At 36.3% G+C, this 25,487-nt stretch overlaps 3 protein-coding genes across 3 annotated transcripts; all 3 read right to left on the reverse strand.

The window, feature by feature from the left end:
• Nucleotides 1-3,236: 3,236 nt before the first annotated feature.
• On the reverse strand, nucleotides 3,237-6,210 carry LOC127564994 (transient receptor potential cation channel protein painless-like). Its single transcript, XM_034244212.2, has 2 exons — nucleotides 4,768-6,210; nucleotides 3,237-3,894 (listed from the first exon to the last, which is right to left on the reverse strand). The coding sequence occupies exons 1-2, from the start codon at nucleotides 6,208-6,210 to the stop codon at nucleotides 3,301-3,303; spliced, it is 2,037 nt and encodes a 678-aa protein (XP_034100103.2). The 3' UTR covers nucleotides 3,237-3,300.
• LOC127565239 (transient receptor potential cation channel protein painless-like) lies at nucleotides 6,091-6,974 on the reverse strand. The gene is made up of 2 exons (XM_052002822.1): nucleotides 6,748-6,974; nucleotides 6,091-6,690 (listed from the first exon to the last, which is right to left on the reverse strand). The coding sequence occupies exons 1-2, from the start codon at nucleotides 6,967-6,969 to the stop codon at nucleotides 6,547-6,549; spliced, it is 366 nt and encodes a 121-aa protein (XP_051858782.1). The 5' UTR covers nucleotides 6,970-6,974; the 3' UTR covers nucleotides 6,091-6,546.
• A 6,793-nt stretch (nucleotides 6,975-13,767) lies between these two features.
• Nucleotides 13,768-17,470, reverse strand: LOC117565205 (transient receptor potential cation channel protein painless-like). The gene is made up of 3 exons (XM_034244211.2): nucleotides 17,243-17,470; nucleotides 15,239-17,185; nucleotides 13,768-14,373 (listed from the first exon to the last, which is right to left on the reverse strand). Exons 1-3 carry the CDS (start codon nucleotides 17,462-17,464, stop codon nucleotides 13,798-13,800), a joined length of 2,745 nt encoding a protein of 914 aa, XP_034100102.2. The 5' UTR covers nucleotides 17,465-17,470; the 3' UTR covers nucleotides 13,768-13,797.
• Nucleotides 17,471-25,487: the final 8,017 nt, after the last annotated feature.

Consider the following 25,487-nt stretch of genomic DNA (forward strand, 5'->3'; position numbering starts at 1 on the left):
GAATGAAGTATCCGTTTGGTGATGGTGGAAGGTTTATTCTGTTTGACGTACGCGCTGGCTTCTCCGGGCTTTGCTCAGTAAGCATGGGGTTAAAGAAAAGGGCCAACTGATAAGACGCACCACTATATAACAATAATAGATTAAGAATTCGCGTACATATGGGTAGACAGAGTAAGAGGAGTGTAGGGGAAAGGTACATTAAACAATGGTGAGAAGAGGATGGGAAGGAGAGGAAGGTAGGTTAACAAAGAAGACGGAGCCACCAGACGCCCACCCTACCGTGATCCTGCATTCAAATGCCAATAAAAATGTTGGCAGGATCCCTAAACGAACGTGGATCGGCTAACCTACTCCTGCTTGGTGATGCGTGGTTCCAAATACAAATAGACAATTAAGCGAACATAATAAAATGATTAAGGTGTAACATAAATGACTTCAATCCTAACAACATTATAAACGAAATAACTCACAAGAAAAATAAATAAATAAATAATTTAACGGACTAACATGGTAAGTATATATGAGGCGGAAATTGATTAAATAAGGTAAAGAAAAAAATAAATACATATGTAAATAAAGAATAAAAATAATTAACCCATAAATATAAAATATGATCGAGCATAAAAATAATACAAATAATTATTTTTGAATTTATAAATAGAAATAATTTAAGAGTTATGAAAAAATTTAAGTTTAAAATGAACTATTTTGGTTCATTTAGAATGGAATGCTAGAACATAGAACATTAAATACAAATTAAACGAGGATCAGCTGATGGCTGTCACTCAACGAAAGTCTTTATATTGCCAGTCTCGCAAGGTCATTGACCGCTGGGACTGCAGTCAGCTGAAGCAGCGCTATGGTCAAATGGATCACAAGCAAAGGTTAAGCTCTAGCTCTATGTTATCAATTAGTAAGAGTGAAACAAGCTAGTGTCGATCAAAACAATCATACATACTATACATACAAATGTATGTATTCTTCCTGTATTGCGGACAATACAGACATATGAAATTTTATAACTAAATATTTGAAGCTATAATTTGCTTATATACGTTGCCTGACATGCATTCTTAATTGACTGACATTGCTATTTTGTACAATAATCATATGGTACTTGTACTATGCGGGGTCAGGAAAAGTTTTTGACATTAAGTTCCTCGGGACATCATATTACACTTACAGCACTTATTATCACTTACTTAAGAATGCAAATTCGTATTAAACAACATAAACTAACAATAATACAAAAAAAAAAAAAAAAAAACGGAGCAATCAGTGGATGGAGATGGGCGAGGCTGTCGGACGCATGTGTTGCTTCGTCAGAAACCAATGTTATCTCTAGCCTGCTTGGAAGCAATTCTCCTTCACTCTGTGAACGTCATGCAGCTATCTCTGGCTACCAAGATATTTGCCGTCGTTTATGCAGATCATCTGTTTGTGGTGTAGAACCAGCTGATGCGTCCAGCAAAGCTGTGTCGTCGAGCTTTTTGTTTTTGGCCGTTAAATACTTGTTTTAGTGTGGGGGATATTCATCTTTAATCAATTTCAAATTTCTCTGCATTTTTTTTGTTGTTAACACTGAACTATTTATACGAGGTTTTAACTACCATTTAAACTTGGCTTTTTAATATTCATTTTTTTTGTTGAATTTTAAACTCAATTGCAAATTGGTGCCGAATCCGTTAACGAAAAAATACACAAAACTAAACTTAGAACAACAAAGAACTAAAAATACTTATAGCAGATAATTACCCTAATGTGGAAAGTGGCACTTGGTATAATTATTGTTGGGACTCCTGTAGTAGAAAAACATCTATAGTGGACGGGAAAAGGTGCACTTTTGCGAAAAAAAAACAAAAATTAACAAATCAATATAACAATTATACATTGTATACTCCGAAATACTTTACATGTAGCTGACTACACCAACCTTTTCACTAATATTTATTTTTACTTAATTCATTAATTTTGTCACATGTAATTTTTCACTTTTACACTCAGGTTTTACACATAACCTGCAAACTATTGGAAAAAACAATAACAAAATCGTCTTTTCGGAAATCCTACTCAAAAAGGCAATCGCTTTTTGGGCTTGACTTAAAGCGTTCAGCTGTTCTATCATGCACTATGGGACATTTTCCATTTTAGTTGGCATTTAATATTACGAGTAAACCATAAGAGATTTTTTACTGCAGTTTTCGGTATTATGCTACTATATTCCCAAGGAATGTATCATAGAAAAGTAGGCGTGGCAACACCACTACCGCCCACTAAAGTCGGAAAAAATTTAGTATTACGGACACCTGTGGAGTTAGTATTATAAAATTTTTACACCAATATGTATGTACTTACCTTTCAGAATTCGACACGCCCCTTAACATTTTCCACCGCCCTTCCGCCCTCAAAATTTTAAAGAAATTTAATATTTTAAGCAATTTTAGAGCAAAAAACCCCATTCATGGTAGATATAATATAAATCGTAGCCCGGATGTGCACTGCAAATTTTTTGCCCATCAAAAAAATGGAAGTTAATCACAAAACATGGCTTCCTACGGCCCATCTCTCTATTTCCTACAGAGCACAAATCGGTGTTGGAAAACGTGAGGATCGTACAGAAAAAGACAACTAGATGGATTAAGAATTGACAATACTACAACATGTGAAGTGCTACGAAAAACATGTGGAAAGGTTTCAAAGCTTATGTGCAATATAGTACATACCTGTTTCATGAGAGGGACCCTTCTTGAATCAAGCAACTAACTTCAGCATTTCGATTTTTCTTGTCAGTTTTTTCATGAGCATACTTTTAGGCGTTAAGAAATTGTCGATGGTTTTTAAACAAAAGAATAATTGTATTTCAAAACACGTCGGGAAACTTTAGTTGATTGTGCTCAAATCAAAAATGAAAGCAAAACAGTGTGGTATTATTCCTAAAATATGCCAAATGAACATTCCGCAAAAATACTAAAACAAACCAATGGCTATGTTGTGGTATATCGGTATAGTACCAGTCTCTGGTACTTGATTTTTTTGATTTGCGGGGGCGGAAGTGGGCGTGGCAAAAATTTTAAACAAACTTGATCTGCGTGCAAACATAACAAATCCTGTCGAAAAATATTATAACTCTATCTCTTATTGTCTCTGAGATCCGTATACGTAAATCTTTCTTGATGAAATTTAAGCCAATAAAGATGGAAATTATAATAAAAGAAGATAGATAATTTTTATTGGTTAATAGTAAATGAACAAAATAATAAATCTTTATATACTTGCTTTTATAAATTGTTGTTAATGTACTCATTTGGCTGGATTCTTAGAGTCCAACTGGTTTTTGATCTCCTTCAATAGCATCCTCATATCCTCAAGTCGTTGTTCTCTGAACTCTTCGCGTTGTTCTTCAACATCTTTTTTTTCTTTTTCTTTAATAATTTTAAGAGCTCGGACAACAGTCTGATTGTCAATTGTTATATTATCGTAAGAGTGGTGTTTATTCGATACACAAGGCTGGGAGAAAGTTACTTCATTGGCATCCACTTCTTTATTGAAATGGAGGTTCAAATCCTCCGTCTCATCCATTTCAGATTCGGAACCGCTTGAACCATCTTCATGATCGATAAATACTTTACCTAAGAGGACATTATCTCCTTCATCCGCAAGACTTTCAATACTCTGATTTCTATGCCTTTGACTGTACACCTCCGCCCGATTCTCTTGGTTTGGAAATATGGATACATAGCCATAGGTAGATTCTGCATGGATTCTCATCAGTTTCTTAAAGATGCGAAGCCCACGTTTCAATCGAGGCCAATTCCCGCTTAAGAGTCCTTCATAGCTGTACAACAGATTTGTTCGACAAATGGCAGCATTGAGTTCCACTTGAGCCCGAATAGTCTTTGAAGCATAAGATAAATAGTAAATTAAGCACAATTAAAACAAGTAAGAAGGCGAGAGTCGAGTGTGCGGGACTTTTGTTTTTTTTTAAATATGCCAAATTAATATACCGCAAAATAGTAAAATACTACCAAAGATTATTTCATACATATATACAAATGAAATTATAAAAACTATAGCTATTCTTGTCTATACCAAAATTTGGGACTCTAGTTTTAAAGTTACGGTTGTTATTTGATTTTTATCGATATGAGTGGACGGAAGTGGGCCTGGTAAAATTTTGAAACAAATTTGACTGGCGTGCAAGCATAACAAGAGCTGTCGAAAAAAGTTATGTATCTATCTCTTAGATCTCTCTCTCCCTGAGATCTAGGTATTCATACGGACGGTCAGACTGACAGACGGTTATGGTTATAACATCTCGGCTGATCAAGAATATATATAATTTATGGGGTCAGAGATGCCTTTAGGGGGTGTAAAAAACCAGTAATATACAGTCGACTATGAGATACCCACTCCCCATTTTCAAGAAAAACCTAAAATCTTCTAAATTAATAAATCGAATAAATACTACGAAATGAATGCTAAAGTTGGTATATTATTTTACTACTACATTTAAAATATACCACATGACTATAATTTCTTGGTTGTTTACGCTGATATTTTGCGGAGTCGATAGTGCCTCCTTTTGCCTTTTATAAATGTATTAGCTATCAAGTTATAATAGTCTTCTACCATACGGGTAGGGTACTTGTCTGGATACAGTGCTTTCAAGTCTTTCAATTTCTGAGAGAAACACGGCTAAACTATCGAACAAGAGGGACGCGACGGCACGTCTAACATGTATTTTTAGGGTCACGGAATTTCACTCACCTGGGTATCGTCAACAGCCAGGCCACCCAGTAAATTGGTCAGGACCATGACCATAAACATGAATATGATCACCACAAAACTACTGAAATATCCATTAAAGCCGCTTTCATCATATTCACCATTGAACATAACAAGTGTCTTGATAAACGATAAATCCAGATCCGAATAAGAGAGACTAAACTCTTTAATAGTTGAGTTCGCTAAATCCGTAGAATTCGCTGAATTTGTAGAATTCGCTGAATTTGTAGAATTCGCTGAATCCGTAGAACTCGGTTTGGAAAACAGCACATAGAAGCACAAACTGAAGCTGTACAACAGCATAGAGTACTGCAACAAGCTCTTTGCGAAAGTACTGGCCACCTGGCGTAGTATGAGCATGTGCGTCGATATGGCAGGCACAGGTAGGGCACCAATAAGATTCATCAGCTTGATGCCCATCAACATGATGGCGAAGACAGCAATAATCCTTTGAATCTGGATATGGTCTTCCCACTCGATGTTTGTGAGGATTAGCATAGAAATTAAAGGGAAATCTATGAAACTGGGTCGATGCTTGACCATCTTATAAGAGAAGGCTTCAGCAATAAAAACATAACCAATCAGCACTCTGAACAGAATCATAACTATCTGTATAGGAAGCTCGTTGTTATGACGGTCAGGGAATCGCAAGCGAATATGGACCCACAAGATCAAACTTAAGATGATATAGATGATAAAGTGGGTGAAAAAGATGGTGGTGAGTCGACTCCACTTCAGCTTTAGAAAGCAGGTGATCAACGGATGCTCCAACAGCGGACACAGCTCCTTCGACCGAGCCATGCAGGCAATGGGAGCAATATCAAGTTCGTTGTACTTGTTGGTCATATTCAGACAGTTCATGATGATCTCGTAATCCTCGTGGCTGGTCTTTTCGCCTCGCCCAGTGATGCAGTAATCGAAATGCTCCTCCAGAAGCTTGGCATCGATATCCTCGATCAACAAGCGATTCTTGCAATTGCGCACTCCCAATCTGGCGCCCTCCCTCAAGAGCACTCTTATGGCAATCTCATTGCGACAGAGCACCGCATAATGCAAAGGCGTCTTGTGCTGATCATCGAAGTAGTTTATATACTGCCGCTGAACCTTAAGCAATTGCAGCAAACATTCCTGGTATTCGTTGCTCTCCAGGTAATTGATCAGCGGCTTCAATTTCACCTGCTTAATCATTGTTTTTAAAAGTGTGCCCTTGGGGACCAGCTTGAGATATACGCTCTTAAGCAATTGTAGAACAGTTGACCAGCTACCATCTTCGATAGCCAACTCCACAAGATACTCATTTTCCTGAGGCGAATTCTTTTCCAGGGTGGCAAGCACTGCTTCGAATGCATTCTTAGTATGCTTTGTGATGTGCTCCATGAGCAAAGCTCGCAACATTTTCTTGTTATCCCAGTTTACGATGTTCATTTCGTATTGCGACAAAGTGTCGAGCATTGGCAGAATAGGCTGACTGAGTAGCGGACGCACTAGGAGATAGTAGAGCTGGTCACTTTTACCGTCGAGAGAATGCGTCAATAAAAAATCGAGTCCTTCGAGATAATTGAACCGACTGAGTTCGGGCGCTTTTAGGAACTCTAAGATCAAACTTGTTCGTATTCGTTGCGAGATTTTTTCGTTGAGTAGCACTTGTTGCATGAGAGTTTTGCCATCTGAATCGACAATATTGGGCGAAGCACCTTTGTTCAATAGGAATCGAATGGCGATAGTGAGACCGCGAGGATTTTTTGCTCTTAGACTCTTGAATTATCTACTTAATGCTGTTTCCCCCTCGTACTTTCGATCAACATCTACTTTGACGTTGGGTCGATTCACCAGCTCGGAAAGATTGTGCGTTCTCCATGAATCGATTGTGTAGTGGATGGCAGCTTTATTAAGATTCGGATTAACCTATTTAGGGTATCACTTATATATTTATATATATTAATCACTATCTTATTCACTTACGTAATTGGGATCGCAGCCAGCATTCAAACACGCTTCTATAAATGTACGACGTCCTCTTGTTGATAAAGCCTTCTCAAAGATGGTCATTTGATTGTCGTCATCCCTTTTTGAGCTGAGGTTGGGCTGAGCACCACGTGTGATGGCACGTTTAAATCCATCCAAATCTTTCGCTTCAAATGCATCCTCTAGCTCTTGCTGAGCATCGACTTCGCCTTTCGCCATTCCCAGTTCTTTCTCAACTAAAAATTAAATCCATAATGAGCTAAAATATATGCAAGTTAGCATGGGGGTAAATTCTGAATCATACTATAAATTCTGCTTTAGAGTCATATCGGTTTGATATGATTAGCGTTATTGGTAAAAAAAACGGAGTTCGGTTTTAAATTGGGGCTATTAATCTAAGTTTCCGATCTATCAAACTTGAAAATATTTGTTTCCTGGTGTGAATCCAAAATGCATATTTCATAATAGTTAGTTCTGTAAAAAATAAAAAATAAAATAAAGCAAAGCTTCCCATATCCGACAGCTCTATTAAGGGGACACTAGTCGAAAATTATCCACTAAAATGAATCAAACCAATACCAAAGCTTAAGGGAAAACAGCCGTCAATCGATAAATAATAATGTTAATTATTAAATGTTATTAATGTTCGGCCAAGAGAAATTTCACTGTATCCCGCATCTAGAATTTATTTTTATTTTATTGCTGTAACATACTGATTACTCATTTACATTGAATTAATGTTTATAAATAAATTAAATTATTGTACTTTTAGTTTTACTTCATGGTGATTAATATTATTGAATGGTTTATATTATTACTTGATGGTGATGCTTCGATAAACATAAACATTTATGTATACTATGTTCCATTTCATGACTGACTTGTCACAAAGCCTAAATGGCAACACCTTCGAGTTTCATTCCTTTATTAATGTTTTTAGTGTATTTTGTGGGTGAAAGCTTTCAACACACGTGCAAAAAAGAATTATTAGTTCATTTATTCTTTGACACATTATGCAAATTTTCACCCAGCTATCATAGAAGGTTTATCTCCGATGGCTTCTTGGAGTCCTACTCATAATACTTTTATAGATTCCCCTTCTATAACTTTTGAACAAAATCATTGCCTACTTTCGGGCATCAAAAATATCTATTACTTCAAGCGACTCAACTTTATCCAAAAATGCTACGCAAAAACGTTTGTAGCAAACTGGTTAATTTTCTATAGATAGCTAGCCAACTTGTCTCACAGTCTCGAGATATGTTTTTATATTAATATTTAGTGTGGGAATTGTGTACTTTTCACATTATTAATTAAGAAACTATAAAAGAAATTACCAAAATGTTTTTTTTTTAAAAGACAAACATCGTTATGAGTGACTCTAGAGGGCAAGGAGTATTCAGAAGATATAGATTAATATATTAATAATATAGATTAATATATTAATAATATTGATTAATATATTAATTGTAATGACCCTCTTCCGGGTCGGAAAATCGTGTGACAAAAATAAAAAAAAAAAACAAAATTAATCTCCACGCAAAAATAACAAGTGCTGTTGAAAAATAATTACATCTAATCTTTTATAGTCTCTGAAATCAAGGTGTTCATACTGACAAACGGACCAACACACATTGCTATATCGTCTCTATATTTTATGAGGATGCATTAAGCAGAATAATTCAATATAATTCAAATATAAAATTACAAATTAAAACATGTTATAATTTATCATTTATTCTGGAAAATATATAGTATACTTTTGGAAGTAAATTGTGAATTTATTCGATTTTGTTTGGTGCACATTAATTGATTACACAATAGACTTAGTGGAAAAGTGAGTATCTCAGCATAATAAACCTTTTAGGAAGCAGTGCACAAAAAGCCTTCATAATAACTATTTGCCCAGAAACATGTAAGAAAAAGATGTTATGAATTTGTATTCAAGGTAGGAATTCGGTAAAAGTAAATCGGCATCTCGAATTAATGTTGCTGGTGCTTCGTATCTCGATCGACACCGATAAATTTGTATACACGTCGGCAATGCGAGAAACAAATTTGATTTGATTTTCATTAAGTGAAAAGTAAATTAGAAAGCCTGAGATACATTTGAATCTTTAGCATGTGAATGTCGAAACGACACACAACCGATATGCCGACACCAGGACACCAGGACACCACTTTGAGAGTGCTCTATCTGCACTCCAACTGGCTCAAGTCGATGTCAAGTGGTAGGCACCCGTGACAAGCGGCAGCGTGGCACTTCTTTATGCATATTAAGATGCGGATGATGGAATGCTGGGATGCCCGGATGCTAACTTAATTTGACTAACTAGGGAGTGAGAGAGCGAGAAGCCTTCCAGCTCCAGCATCATGTTATTATTATTATTTAAAGGTTAGTTATAATTAAAATTAATACTAACATTATTGGTAAAACAATGGCAGCGAAGGCCTTCAGCTATGTACTCGCTGCGCGTTAATGGCCTTAATAAAATTTAATTTAATTTAAAAAATTAAAATTCGACTCTAGTTTTAAAATTACGCTTGTGATTCGATTTTTGCCGATTTGCAAGGGCGGAAGTGGGCGTGGCAAATATTTGAATGAATTATAGCTCTATAGTCTCTGAGATCTAGGTTTCATATGGACAGAAGGACAGACGTACATGGCTAGATCGTCTTGGCTGTTGACGCTGATCAAGAATATATATGGGCATTTCCAGGGGTCGAGAACGTACGTTCGTATGAGTTAAATAAAAAAATAAAATCGAAAACAAACGTTTCCTGACGTTTTCCTCTTTGGTTAGTGTAAAATATGGGGCTTATCGAGTTTTAGTTTTTATAATATTGGCAATAACATGCGGTCGCGAACGTGCGAAAAATAGAAGTCGACTTTGGCTTAATCTAGAAAAATGCAAAAATCTGCGAATTGAGACGGAATATTCTAAAGCAATAACTTTACTTTTAAAATAGATTCATGTAGCTTTCTATCAAGTCAATTCCCAAGATAATATCTCCATTTATTTCATTTTAATTTGATTAAGTTCCGGTCGCGAACGTACGATTTTTCCATGTTGTATTATTTATTAATTTTTTTTTACCACAACTTTTTTGATTAATAACTTCATATTTCTTAAAAATAAACGGATTTAACTCAATTTAATGTGTCTAATAACATTTAAAGCAAAAAAATAAATTTTTATTAAATATGAAATATGTAATGAAATTTATTAATAGCAAGAAAAATATGAAATAAATAATAAGAAATTACTAGCAAGTAATAAGTAACTGCAAACGACATAGTTTTTTTCAAAAATCCATGCGACGCAAGTAAAAATCGACATTTGCTTATAGGTAAGGTCTCGAACGTACGCTACTTTGACAATCAATATAAAAAGATTGGTTAGAGTAACCCCAACGATTTTTTATATTTAAAATATATATACCACAATAACTTAACACGCGAAATTTCATTCACCTGCTTGCATTTAATGCGAAGCAATTTGTAATAGGCCGCTTGTCGTAGTTGAAATTGACTAAGCCTAAAAGTATGCAACATTTTTTTTCCTTCTTTTTCTGCACTCATACATAATTATACCTATTATTTATTATATTATTTATTTATATGTTTATTGTCCTAGTTAATTTGTATTATTTAATTTGTTTAGTTGTATAACATAATTTGTAGTCTGAGAAAATGGTACTCAATGTCTTGTCGTGTTTTGTGCTGAGAAGCGGAGCTTTATTTACAAATGAGACTGAAAGCTCCAGAAATAGCGCCATCTATTGGTGGACCACGATACATGCAAGCATGAAATGCTAGATCAGCTGATCGTGTTAAGTCCAGACCAAAATAGACAAGCGATTACCTTTTTGAGTAGGATTAATTGTCAAATTTCCGAAAAAAAAAGGTTTTTGTTGTTGGTTTTAAATGGTTAGCAGGTTATGTGCAGAACCTGAAAAAAAAAAAATAGTGGAAAAGTGCATGTGCTTTAATAAAAAAAAAAAAGTACATCAGTGAAGTGGTTGGTGTAGTAAGATGCTTAAAACGTACTTGTGAGTATACAAAGATACTTCATTGTATAATTGTTATACTAAGTCGTTAATCTGGTCATCTTCTTTTTTGTACAAAAGTGCACCTTGCCGTCCACTTTTAGCTGTTTGTCCACTAGAGGAATTTGCCAACTGGCGTAAATAAACCAAGTGCCGTTTTCCAGATTAGGGTAAATATTTGTTATACGTATATTTAGTTTTTTTGTTGTTCTAAGTTTAGTTTTGTCTATTTATTTTTAGATTCGGCACTTCGTCATAAACTATAATAACTCAATCCTAATTTATATAATAACCCAGCCATAATTTATATAATAACCTAGTGTGTAAATTATAATAACCCAGTGGTAGAATTTTAAATTAATTTAAAATGAAACTTCAACACACACAACTGCTTGATTAACGGCCAACCACCAAAAGCTCCAAGTCGCAGCTGTGCTGGACACATCAGCTGTCTGGGCAACGCAAACATATGAACTGTTGCTAGCTGCAGACGCTCATTGATCACAGGAGAATTGCTTCCCAGCAGGTGGTGTTTCTACTGCAAAACACCTGCGTCCGGCAGCCTTGCGATCTCCGTTGGCTATTTGCTCCGCACTTGTGGAGGCATCGAGGCCGAGTATCTGCGTCACCCAGGAGGAAGGCGAACGGCTGACTAGCAGCTTATTTTTTTTGTTTGTTTGTTTATTATTGTTAATTTACGTTATGTTGTTTAAGTATGCATTAAAGTAAGTATGCATTAAGTGATAGTCCATCAATGTTGTAAGTGTAATATGATGTGGCGAGAAAGTTGAACCAACAACTTTTCTGGGTCCTTCATCATACAATTACCACTGTACTATTGTATAAAATAGAAATGGCAATCATTTAAGAAGGCATGTAAGGCAACCCCTATAGGCAAAATATCTTTGTAAAATTGTATTTAGTTATAAAATTTAATGTTTTTGTATTGCCTGAAAAGCATGTAAAACCATACCTGCATATACTTGTATGTATGCATGTTTGTTTTGATCGACGCTACCGGTCATAGCAAGCAGCTTTCATGCAGGCGCAAAAGCTCGCAATTATTATTATTCCCCACAGATACACCACAGACAGGCACCAACACAAGGAAAGATCTTTCTGCGTGGGAGTCTCTAATGTATGTAAGTCTGTTTCACTCTAACTAATTAATAATACATGAGCTACAGCTAAAGCTTCCCTTTTGCTGGTGGTCCATCTGACCATAGCGCTGCTACAGCTGTCTGCAGTCCCAGCGGTCAGTGACCTTGCGAGACTGGCAATAGCAAAACATTTCACTGAGTGACAGCCATCAGCTGATCCTCATTTTTACTTGCATCTAGTGTTTGCCTATATTCGGTGTGATGGTCTAACATTGCATTCCTAAATGAACCAAAACTAGTTCATTTTAGCTCATTTTTTCCTTCTCTTAATTTATTCAACATTTAAATGCAAAAATAATTATTTATATTATAATTATGCTAGATCATATTTTATATTTATAGGTTAATTATTTTTAGTTTTTCTTTATTTATTCTTTTTTTTTTTTTTTTGCCTTATTTAATTAATTCCGCCTCATACACACTTAATATGTTTGTCCGTTAAATTATTTATTTATTTATTTTTCTTGTCATTTCGTTTGTAATGTTAAAATTTCACTTTTCTTATATGTTAATAAATTAAGTATGTCCGCTTAATTGTTCACTTTTATTTGGAACCATAACGAAGCAGGAGTAGGTTAGCCGAACCACTTCTTTTAGGGATCCTGCCAACTTTTTTAGTTTTTGGCATTTGAATGCAGGATCACGGTAGGGTGGGCGTCTGCACACAATAACAGCTGTGTTGCGTTAGAGAGTGGCTCCGTCTTCTTTGTTAACCTACCTTCCTCTCCTTCCCTTTCTCTTCTCTTTCACTATTGTTTCATGTAACCTTCCCATTGCACTCCTTCTCTGTTTTCCCATATGTACGCGAATTTTAAATGTATTATTGTTATAAGTGGTGCGTCCTATTAGTTGGCCCTTTCCTTGAACCCCATGCTATCTGAGCAAAGCCCGGAGAAGCCAGCGCGTACGCCACACTAGTAAACCTTCCACCAGCACCCGACGAATACTACTCTAGTGATTCGTTACAAATTATAATGAAATGATGTTTTCGGTCGCGAACGTACGATTTGAACATAGATAAGAAGCAAAATAAAAATTAACAGTTAATTGAATATTTATTTGCTCACTTTGCATTTTTTATCTTATTATTGGATTGCTATTAAGAGATTTGGTAGAAAAAATGCAAACGTATCTTATGTTTTCCATGTTAAATAATTAAACATAAAAATACATTTAAAAGTAGCTAAAAGTGAATAAATTACATTTTTTCTGTTTTCAGGAAACTTTTTTTTATAAAAACGACTGAGATATGCTACGAATCTATTGTATTATGAAAATTTGGACATTTCTTTATACAATTTTACAAAAAAATATGATGATTATGAAGAATTTTTATTTCGGTCGTGGTTTACCATTTGCCGGCTATGCCCATATACATAGCTTATGGAGTCGGAGATGCCTCCTTCTACCTGTTACATACATTTCCTGCCGGCACAAATTTATAATACCCTTCTACCCTATGGGTAGCGGGTATAATGATTTAATCTGAAAATAAGTAAGACTACCGGGTCGGAACAGGGGGTACAAAAATCAAAAACAAAATTGATCTTCACGCAAAAAAAAAAACAAGTGCTATCGGAAAAAATTATATCTTATCTTTTAGAGTCTCTGAGATCTAAGCGTTCATACGGACATGGCTATAACATCTCGGCTATTAATGGTGATAAAGAATATACATATATTCGTAAATCTTTCTTGATGAAATTTAAGCCAATAAAGTTGCCAATTTAATTAAATGAAAGAAGATAGATAATCTTTATTGGTTAATAGTAAATGAAATAAAATAATAAATCTTTATATTCTTGCTTTTATAAATTGTTGTTAATTAAAGATGTACTCAATTGGCTGGATTCTTTAAGTCCAATTGGGTTTTCATCTCCATCAACAGCTTCCTGATATCCTCCTGTCGTTGTTCTATGAGCTCTTCGCGACGTTCGTCGACATCTTTTTTTTCTTTTTCTTTAATAATTGTAAGAGCTCGGACAACAGTCTGCTTGTCAATTGTTATTTTATTCGATACACAAGACTGGCAGAATGTTTCTTCATAGTCATCCACTTCTTCATTGAAACGGGAGTGCAAATCCTCTGTCTCATCCATTTTAGATTCGGAACCGATTGCACCATCTTCATGATCGGTACTTACTTTAACTAAGACGACGTTTTCTCCTTCAACCTCAAGTATTTCATTACTCTGATTTTTATAACTTTCACTGAACACCTCTGCCCTATTCCCTTGGTTTGGAAATATGGATACATAGCCATAGGTAGATTTAGCGTGGATTCCCATCATTTTATTAAAGAAGCGAAGCAAACGTTCCAATCGAGGTGAATTCCCGCTTAAGAGTCCTTCATAGCTGTACAACAGATTTGTTCGACAAATGGCAGCATTGAGTTCCACTTGAGCTCGAATAGTCTTTGAAGCATAAGATAAATAGTAAATTAAGCACAATTAAAACAAGTAAGAAGGCGAGAGTCGAGTATGCGGGACTTTTGTTTTTTTTTAAATATGCCAAATTAATATACCGCAAAATAGTAAAATACTACCAAAGATTATTTCATACATATATACAAATGAAATTATAAAAACTATAGCTATTCTTGTCTATACCAAAATTTGGGACTCTAGTTTTAAAGTTACGGTTGTTATTTGATTTTTATCGATATGAGTGGACGGAAGTGGGCCTGGTAAAATTTTGAAACAAATTTGACTGGCGTGCAAGCATAACAAGAGCTGTCGAAAAAAGTTATGTATCTATCTCTTAGATCTCTCTCTCCCTGAGATCTAGGTATTCATACGGACGGTCAGACTGACAGACGGTTATGGTTATAACATCTCGGCTGATCAAGAATATATATAATTTATGGGGTCGGAGATGCCTTTAGGGGGTGTAAAAACCAGTAATATACAGTCGACTATGAGATACCCACTCCCCATTTTCAAGAAAAACCTAAAATCTTCTAAATTAATAAATCGAATAAATACTACGAAATGAATGCTAAAGTTGGTATATTATTTTACTACTACATTTAAAATATACCACATGACTATAATTTCTTGGTTGTTTACGCTGATATTTTGCGGAGTCGATAGTGCCTCCTTTTGCCTTTGTATTAGCTATCAAGTTATAATAGTCTTCTACCATACGGGTAGGGTACTTGTCTGGATACAGTGCTTTCAAGTCTTTCAATTTCTGAGAGAAACACGGCTAAACTATCGACCACGAGGGACGCGACGGCACGTCTAACATCTATTTTTAGGGTCACGGAATTTCACTCACCTGGGTATCGTCAACAGCCAGGCCACCCAGCAAATTTGTCAGGACCATGACCATAAACATGAATATGATCACCACAAAACTACTGAAATATCCATTAAAGCAGCTTTCATCATATTCACCATTGAACATAACAAGTGTCTTCATAAACGATAAATCGAGTTTCGCAAAGGAGAGACTGAAATCATTATCTGTTGCGTTCGCTGAACCGGTTAAGTTCACTGAATCCGTAGAATTCGCTGAATCCGTAGAATTTGCTGAATCCGTAGAATTCGCTGAACTTGTAGAGCTCTGTTTGGAAAACAGCACATAGAAGCACAAGCTGAAGCTGATCAACAGCATGGAGTACTGCAACAAGCTCGTTGCGAAAGTACTGGCCACCTGGCGTAGTATGAGCATGTGGGTCGATATGGCACGCACAGGTAGGGCACCAATAAGATTCATCAGCTTGATGCCCATCAACATGATGGCGAAGACGGCAATAATCCTTTGGATGTCATCTCCACACTCGATGTTTGTGAGGATGAGCATAAAAATCAGAATAAAATCGATTATACTGCGCCACCAATGCTTGATTATCACTAAGGAAATGACTTCCACTATAAGAAGATAGCCAATCAGCACTTGGAACAGACTCTTAACAATCCATATAGAAAGCTCGTTATTATTACGTTTAGGGAAACGCAACCAAATATGGATCCCCAATATCAAACATAAGATGATATTGATGATAAAGTGGGTGAAGAAGATGGTGGTGAGTCGACTCCACTTCAGCTTTAGAAAGCAGGTGATCAACGGATGCTCCAACAGCGGACACAGCTCCTTCGACCGGGCCATGCAGGCAATGGGAGCAATATCGAGTTCGTTGTTCTCGTTGGTCATATTCAGACAGTTCATGATGATCTCATAACCCTCGTGGCTGGTCTTCTCGCCTCGCCCAGTGATGCAGTAATTGAAATGCTCCTCCAGAAGCTTGTCATCAATATCCTCGATCACAATGCGATTCTTGTCATTGCGCACTCCCAATCTGGCGCCCTCCCTCAAGAGCACTCTTATGGCAATCTCATTGCGACAGAGCACCGCATAATGCAGAAGCGTTTTGTGCTCATCATCGAAGTCATTGATATACTGCCGCCAATCCTTAACGCATCGCAGCAAACATTCATGGTATTCGTTGCTCTGCAGGTAATTGTTCAGCGGTTTCAATTGCATAATCATATTTTTTAGAAGCGTGCCCTTGGGCACTAGCTTGAGATATACGCTCTTAAGCAATTGGAGAACAGTTGACCAGCTACCATCTTCGATAGCCAACTCCACAAGATACTCATTTTCCTGAGGCGAATTCTTTTCCAGGGTGGCAAGCACTGCTTCGAGTGCCTTCTCAGTATGCTTTTTGATGTGCTCCATGAGCAAACGTCGCAACATTTTCTTATTATCCCAGTTTACAATGGTCTTTTGGTATTGCGCCAGAGTGTCGAGCATTGGCGAAGTAGGTTGACCGAGTAGAGCGGGCAATAGGAAAATGTAGAGCTGGTCACTGTCGCCGTTGAGATAACCACTTTCCAAAAGAAAATCAATTCCTTTGAAATAATCCGATCGACTGAGTTGGGGTGCCTGTACAAACGCTGAGATCAAATCCGCTCGTGTCGATTGTGAGATATTTTCGTTGAATAGCACTTGTTGCATGAGAGATTTGCCATCAAAGTTGGTTGAAGCGCCTTTCCTCAATAGTAATTTAATGACGATAAGGAGACCAGGAGGATTCTTTACTTCCAGACTTTTGATTAATCTACTTAATGCTGTTTCCCCCTCGAACATGTGATCAAGATCTACTTTGTAGTTGGGTTGATCCACCAGCACGTAAAGATTGGACGCATTATAATGGCTTGCTGAACCGATTCCTGAATCGATTACATAGTGGATGGCAGCTTTATTAAGCCTCGGATTAACCTATTTAGGGTTTCACTTATATATTTATAAATATTAATCACTTTTTTAGTTACTTACGTAATTGGGATCGCAGCCAGCATCGAAACACGCTTTTATAAATCTAGGACACCCTGGTGTTGATAGGGCCTTCTCAAAGATGGTCATTTGATTGTCCTCAACCCTTTTTGAGCTGAGGTTGGGCTGAGCACCTCGTGTGATGGCACGTTTAAATCCATCCACATCTCTAGCTTCAAATGCATCTTCTAGCTCTTGCTGAGCATTGACTTCGCCCTTCGCCATTCCTAGTTCTTTCTCAACTAAAAATTAAATTCGTAATGAGCTAAAATATATGCAACATGGGGGTAAATTCTGAATCATACTATAAATTTTGCTTTAGTCATATCGGTTTGATATGATTAGCGTTATTGGTAAAAAAAACGGAGTTCGGTTTTAAATTGGTTCTATTAATCTATCTATTACAAGAGTTGATGAAAGTTTCCCATCCATCAAACTTGAAAATATTTGTTTCCTGGTGTGAATCCAAAATGCATATTTTATAATATTAAGTTCTGTAAAAAATAAAAAATAAAATAAAGCAAAGCTTCCCATATCTGACACTTTTATTAAGGGGACACTAGTCGAAAATTATCCACTAAAAAGAATCAACTATTGAAAACCTTAAGGGATAAATAATAATGTTAATTATTAAATGTTATTAATGTTCGACCAAGAGAAATTTCACTGTATCCCGCATGTAGAATTAATTTTAATTGTGTTGCTGTACTGATTACTCATTTACACTGAATTATTGTTTATAAATAAATTAATATTGTACTTTTAGTTTTACTTCATGATGATTAATATTATCGAATGATTTATATTATAACTTGAAGGTGAAGCTTCGATAAACAAACATTTATGTATACTATGTGCCTTCTGACTTGCCATATAGCCCAAATGGCAACACCTTGAAGTTTCATTCTTTTATTAATATTTTTAGTGTATTTTGTGGGTGAAACATGTGCAAAAAAGAATTAAGAGTTCATTTATTCTTTAACACATTATACAAAATTTCCTCCAGCTATCGTAGAAGGTTTATCTCCGATGCCTTCTTGGAGTCCGACTCATGAAACTTTTATAAATTCCCCTTCTACAACTTTTAAACAAAATCATTGCCTACTTTCGGGCATCAAAAATATTTATTAGGTTAAGCGACTCAACTTTATCCATAAATGCTACGCAAAAACGTTTGTAGCAAACTGGTTAATTTTCTATTTATAGCTAGCCAACTTGTCTCACAGTCTCGAGATATGTTTTTATATTAATATTTAGTGTAGGAATTGTGTACTTTCACATTTTTAATTAAGAAACTATTAAAAGAAACTACAAAAATGTTTTGTTTTTAAAAAAACAAACATCGTTAAGAGAGACTCTAGAGGGCAAGGAGTATTCAGAAGATATAGATTAATATATTAAAATTAATGATTAATATATTCATTGTAATGACCCTCTTCCTGGTCGGAAAATTGTGTGACAAAAATCAAAAAAACAAAATTAATCTCCATGCAAAAATAACAAGTGCTGTTGAAAAATAATTACATCTAATCTTTTATAGTCTCTGGAATCTATCATAGGTGTTCATACTGACAGACGGGCCAACACACATGGCTATATTATCTCTATATTTTATAAGGATGCAATAAGCAGAATAATAGCAGGCTATATTCAAATATAAAATTACAAATTAACAAGTAAGAAAGTTACAGTCGAGTGTACTCGACTGTGAGATACGCGCTTCCCATTTTGAATAAAAGCAATATATTTTGCAGTATTATTCTCAAAATATACCATATATACTGCAAAAATACTAAGAATATACCAAATGGTATATGTGGTATATGTATAGTAACACATTCAAAATATACCATAGACGGAACAATATACCAGATTGTCAGCCAAAGCAACTAAGACCCCCAGTAAGTAGGAGTTTTTGCCCATACAAAAGTATTTCTTTAATAACTTCTACAATTTTTATCTAATCGCAACCAAATTTTCAGGAATCATAACTACTATAGTTATTATTATATATACCAAAATTTGCAACTCTAGCTTTAAAATTACGTTATTCGATTTTTTTGATTTGCGGGAGCGGAAGTGGGCGTGGCAAACATTTTAAACATACTTGATCTGCGTGCAAACATAACAAATGCTGTCGAATAGCTCTATCTCTCGTAGTCTCTGAGATCTAGGTGTTCATACGGACAGACGGACAAACACACAGACGGACAGACGGACATGGCTAGATCGTCTCGGCTGTTGACGCTGATCAAGAATATATATACTTTATAGGGTCGGAGATGCCTCCTTCTACCTGTTACATACATTTCCTGACGGCACAAAGTTATAATACCCTTCTACTCATAGGGGTATCGGATATAATTACAAATTAAAACATGTTACTCAATTTTAAGAAATTCCAACTTAAGTATGAAGTCATTTATTCTGAAAAATATATAGTATACTTTTGGAAGTAAATTGTGAATTTTTTTGATTTTGTTTGGTGCACATTTATTGATTACACAATAGAAAAGTGAGTATCTCAGCATAATAAACCTTTTAGGAAGAAGTGCACAAAAAGCCTTCATAATAACTATTTGCCCAGAAACATGTAAGAAAAACATGTTATGAATTTGTATTCAAGGTAGGAATTTGGTAAAAGTGAATCGGCATCTCGAATTAATGTTGCTGGTGCTTCGCATCTCGATCGACACCGATAAATTTGTATGCACATCGGCAATGTGAGAAACAAATTTGATTTGATTTTCATTAAGTGAAAAGAAAGCCTGAGATACATTTGAATCTTTAGCATGTGAATGTCGAAACGCAGCTATATATACATAAGTGGCCTGCCACCCCCTCTGCCAACCCCTTAGCACACAACCGATACGCCGACACCAGGACACCACTTTAAGAGTGCGCTATCTGCACTCAAACTGGCTCAAGTCGATGTCAAGTGGTAGGCACCCGTGACAAACGGCAGCGTGGCACTTCTTTATGCATATTAAGATGCGGATGATGGAATGCTGGGATGCCCGGATGCTAACTTAATTTGACTAACTAGGGAGCGAGAGAGCGAGAACCCTTCCAGCTCCAGCATCATGTACTCGCTGCGTGTTAATGGCCTTAATAAAAAATGCAACATTTTGATTTAATTTAATTGAAATTCACGCCACTCGAGCAACTCCATTAGGCAGAAACGTGTCCAACATCAGCGTCAGCATTTGCAGCAACGCAACACAAATCAAATTACCAGGGCAGCTCAGTTCTGTTCGCTTCAGTTCTGTTCAGTTGAGGGCAGGACAGGCCAGGGCCTGGGGGCAGGACGGGAAAGCGGGAAAATTGGCGTGGGTGGCTCAATAAATATTGTCAAAACACTTGTCAAATGGCTAAACAAAGGGCAGGGCCGTGCAAACAAGCCAGTGGATACAATTTGAAGAGGCCCAAAGCCTTCAGCTGTGGGCGTGCCTATTGACACTACACGAAATTAAGCAACTCCAACGCGGCCGAATTGGACTGGGAACAAGAACGAGAACGAGAACGTGAACGGCAATTGGAAACCGTCTGCAAATCAATTTGATTCGATTTAAATTTAAAAGCATCTGCGCTGCGTCGTCCCAGTGAGTGCTTCTTCCCCCATCCTTCCACTATGCTCATCCCCCCGCCGTTGATCTTGAGCGTGATTTTCATGTTAAGGTCACGTGCCAACGACGCGTGCCATTGACATAAGTTTCCAGTTTCGAGCTGTAGCCCATATACCTTCACTCTTCATCCAAAGGGGGGTGTCGTCTGCATGACCACATGAAAAAAAGGGGTCGTTGTACGTTCACTTAGTATGGCTTTTCCTCTCCTTCTTTCCTTTTTTTTTTCTTGCTAGAGTTTCAGATTTTGGTTGTGACATGTGTGCAGGCCTGCGTGTTAAATGTTTGATTTAGCTATCAGTTTAATTCTATTAGTCGAGCAGCTTTCTCTCAACTCTCACAGTCCCATTTCCCATTGCGTCTAGTGCTCGACTGAGCTCTGTTTGCACTCGTGTCGTTGATATGTTGATGCCATCGATAAGAACAACAGCTCGAGCACATCGACAAAGTCTGGACGGTGCATACTGAGAGGGCAGTGTAATCTTTGTGACCAGGGCGTCAGATTATTAACGAGATTTATTTAAAGGTAAAGCCAATGCCGTACATAAGAGAAATAAATGCAAGAAAAATATATTTTCAACTTTAATATCGTAATAATTCAGTTCAGTGTAACTAATTAAATAAAATTAAATAAGTTTATAAAATAGGTAGTAACTCTAACTTGCAATAAATTGTCACTTGACTAAAGAAATGATAATAATGTCTTGGACAAATAATTTAATAAACCTAACTACAGTCAAAAACCTACATAAAAGTCAAGAAGAGTCTATTTTACTACTTTTATTTTATGTTGAAACTATATTGAGGCAAAATTAAAACATGGAACTATACTTCGAACCAATTAAGAAAGTTTCCCATATTTAATAAGATCAAAACAGTGCGGTATTAAACTTAAACAAGTAAGCAAGCTACAGTCGAGTGTACTCGACTGTGAGATACCCGATATACATTTTCAATAAAAACAATATATTTTGCATTATTATTTTCAAAATATACCAAATATACTGCAAAAATACTAAAAATATACCAAATGGTATATGTGGTATATCGATAGAGTACCGCATTCAAAATATACCATAGACGGCTCAATATACCAGATTGTCAGCCAAAGCAACTAAAAGCCTTAGTAAGTAGGCGTTTTTGCCCATACAAAAGTATTTCTTTAATAACTTCGACAATTTTTATCTGATCGCAACCAAATATTCAGGAATCATAACTACTATAGTTATTATTATAGATACCAAAATTCTTGCTTTAAAACTACGCTTGTTATTCGATTTTTTTTTATTTGCGGGGGCTGAAGTAGGCGTGGCAAAAATTTGGAACAAACTTGATCTGCGTGCAAACATAACAAATGATGTCGAAAATTATAGCTCTATCTCTCGTAGTCTCTGAGATCTAGGTGTTCATACGGACAGACGGACAGACACACAGACGGACAGACGGACATGGCTAGATCGTCTCGGCTGTTGACGCTGATCAAGAATATATATACTTTATAGGGTCGGAGATGCCTCCTTCTACCTGTTACATACATTTCCTGTCGGCACAAAGTTATAATACCCTTCTACCCTATGGGTAGCGGGTATAAAAATACCACATTAATATATAGAACCAAAAAATAGTATATGATTTCGAAGGCTATGTTTGATATATCGATATACTATTACATTTAAAATATACCATAGGGTACATAATAAAATTATATAAATGGATTTTATTACTGAATCAAAATATATGTATTTGTCGATTCTTATTATTATTATTTTTTAATTATTTATATTCATCATTATTATTATTAATTATTTTTAATCTCTTATCGAGCAAGTGTAAGCATCTGGTGTCTGACATTGGAAAATAAATTCTCAAAAACTTCGTTATGACGTGTTTAACAAATTGGTTTCCCCAACTATAGAATTATTCCTGTCAATTGGCTTTATCGACAACGAGTCGAAGTTTAGCGATTTGTCCAACCTTAGATGAGATGCAAACTTTACATCGCAATAAAACTCAAATACATCCTGCCAAATGTCGCAGCAGACCTTCCAGAGAACTCACCTGGGGTTCGACGACGACAACGACGATTACAACATCTCAACTTTGGCTGAACTCGAAGCCGCCATTGAGGTGTCAGTACAACAAAAGATGCGCTCTGACACGCATCTGACGTTTATTGCCCCAAGCAAACAACTTTTTGGAGGCCAACTGAGTTGAAGAAAGCAAAGCGGACACATGTGGCAAGTATGTGTATGTACCTACATGGCAAATGTGGTAAGCGAGACACATGTTTTGGCCGTGGGGCGCCTCAAGACTCTCAGATTTGTGGGGCACGAAAATATAGAAGTTATTTTTTTGGGTCGGTTTTTGGGCGCTCGCGATTTTGTATTTTGTGCAAATACTTTGCAGTGTATTATTTCTGTTTTCAAGTCAATATTGCAAATGTAAACACAAGGGATGGAGGATGAAGGATGGAGGAGGGGGAGGTGTGTCTGGGTGGGTGTGTGGGCTGTGTTTTAAGTGGCACAGCTGACGCTTGGGTTTAAAATTTCTCATGATTTGGCGTCAACTTGTCCAAACACTTTGCGTTGCTTTCTGCGGCGCAAATATTTGAAGTGTTTCAGATTTCCCACACAGTACAAATATCAAAAAAAAAAAAAAAAAAAGACAAAAAAAAAAAAACAGAAAATCAACAAATATATAAAATAAAAATCACTTTTAAAGTGCTGTGTGAAACAGTCGCAGTTCGTTTTGAAACCGAGACCAAGTCCGAGTGTTGCCAACTCGCTCAGTGATTTTGTGTGGCGCGTTTTGTGTTTCAAGTTGCATCAGAGGGGGTGTTGTGGGCATGGCCGGAGGGGGAGGGGGCAGTGAGGCGTCGCGCGCTCAAGTACATGCTTCAAAATACAAAAATTTTCAGCGCATTTCGCGTTATTAACACGTAGCGTAGCGCTGTGTTGCGTTGCGTTGAATGTAGGTGCAGCCACACCGAGGGTTGGACTAAGAGAACTTGCAACTGCCTCATGGTTTTGTGGTTTTCTTTCGGGTGGTTCTTGATGCTGCTGGGATGCTGGGATGCTGCGATGCTTGATGCTTGGTCCAGAGCCAACGCTGACACTGTGTGTAATAAGGAGTTTTCATGGCCTCTTGAACGTTTACGCTTACCAAGCGAGGACATTTTAATTGAGAGTGTTGCCAGAAGGACGACGACCACGACGACAACGACGGCGTCGACAAGGAGGACGACAACTTGCGGTACTTGGGCAGCTGCGTTCGTATTAAGTGCGGCTCGCTCTTCATTCCCTACCACGCCATCTGACTCCCGCTTTCCCACATTCTTTTTCGCTAGCTGCTCTCATCTTAGTAACGGCTTGTTGACTTGATTCTGCCAGAGTTGCCACCTCCACAGCACTGCCGACTGCCGACTTGTTCAGCGCAGGTGTTGATGGATGAAATGCTTGAAAGTGCCAAGGCAAAGTTAGTGCCGCTTCTTTGGCATCATCTTGAGTGAGAGTTCAGTTCGCAATCTGAAGAACTCTGGATGTAAGATCTGTAATCAAACATTTTAAGGTTTACCCAAAGAACCTTGAAGCTGGACTTATTCAACAATTCATAGTGAAGATAGTAAGGTATAAAAAAAGAAGATGAGATATGAATAGAAACAAAAAATATCAATTAACCACATACTGAAATAAGGAAAATAAATAATACAATACAGAATACAATAATGAATCACATATAAGGTTTCTGTAAATATTTTCTCCTCTACAAATTATATATTATGTAATGCATCCAAGATTGTTTTTTTTTCGCCAAGTGGTTCTGTTTTGCATTCTTCTATATATCTCTTCACATATTCTAATAAAGTGATAATATTTCATGATTTGATGATTATATTATACTAATTTAAATGTCTTTAGATAATCATTTAGTACATTTTTATATACGATAGTAAGATTTATTTATTGTTATTATAGGAATTTCTTATCATGATAGGTATAAATACTTATTCATTAATCCCAGAGTACCACATAATTTAGATTTAACAATCACAATTCAAGGTTGAACATATGATATAAATTATATTCATTATTCTTGTTTTTAGTTTTATCTATTTCTTTTTAAATGGAATCAATGTAATATTTATTATTTTATTCATTCATTTAATTAGTAGATAGTGCATAGTTTTATAATTTTAATGAAGTGAACTATCATTATATGAACACCGCTTTAGTAAAATTAGCTTTTTCTTGAGTACAACTGCTAATTTAATACAATGGGTAATTTGACCTCTGTTGACTTTAAGTTAAGTGCAAATGATAACGAACAAATTTAAATGTAATGTCTTCATCAGCACAAACAGCAACAGAATAGAAGATCTCATCCCTTGAATGTGGCATGAATTCTCACCCACACACACGCAGAAGGCAGTCAACGAAAGTGTTAATATATTAGGCTAAATAGTGTGATAAAAACAGGGTAAAACAACAACAGCAACAACACCATCAACAGCAGCAGCAGCAACAGCAGCGGCAACAACAAGTCAATTTAATTTATAAGCAATTGCCGCTTGCTCCAGGAATTTTCCCTTTCAGCCGACAGTGGGAAAGCATCATTAATTTGCCCTT

The sequence above is a fragment of the Drosophila albomicans genome, chromosome 2L, assembly GCF_009650485.2.
Source record: "Drosophila albomicans strain 15112-1751.03 chromosome 2L, ASM965048v2, whole genome shotgun sequence".
In the NCBI taxonomy this organism is placed as follows: domain Eukaryota; kingdom Metazoa; phylum Arthropoda; class Insecta; order Diptera; family Drosophilidae; genus Drosophila; species Drosophila albomicans.

Bases quoted from the DNA above. Each gene is read 5' to 3' on its own strand.
- LOC127564994 (XM_034244212.2), bottom strand. From the start codon at position 6,210: ATGAACATCGTAAACTGGGATAACAAGAAAATGTTGCGAGCTTTGCTC. The intron at 3,895-4,767 runs GTGAGTGAAATT...TATGCTTCAAAG, and splicing joins TGGCTGTTGACGATACCCAG to ACTATTCGGGCTCAAGTGGA.
- LOC127565239 (XM_052002822.1), bottom strand. From the start codon at position 6,969: ATGGCGAAAGGCGAAGTCGATGCTCAGCAAGAGCTAGAGGATGCATTT. The intron at 6,691-6,747 runs GTAAGTGAATAA...TACCCTAAATAG, and splicing joins CTGGCTGCGATCCCAATTAC to GTTAATCCGAATCTTAATAA.
- LOC117565205 (XM_034244211.2), bottom strand. From the start codon at position 17,464: ATGGCGAAGGGCGAAGTCAATGCTCAGCAAGAGCTAGAAGATGCATTT. The intron at 17,186-17,242 runs GTAAGTAACTAA...AACCCTAAATAG, and splicing joins CTGGCTGCGATCCCAATTAC to GTTAATCCGAGGCTTAATAA. The intron at 14,374-15,238 runs GTGAGTGAAATT...TATGCTTCAAAG, and splicing joins TGGCTGTTGACGATACCCAG to ACTATTCGAGCTCAAGTGGA.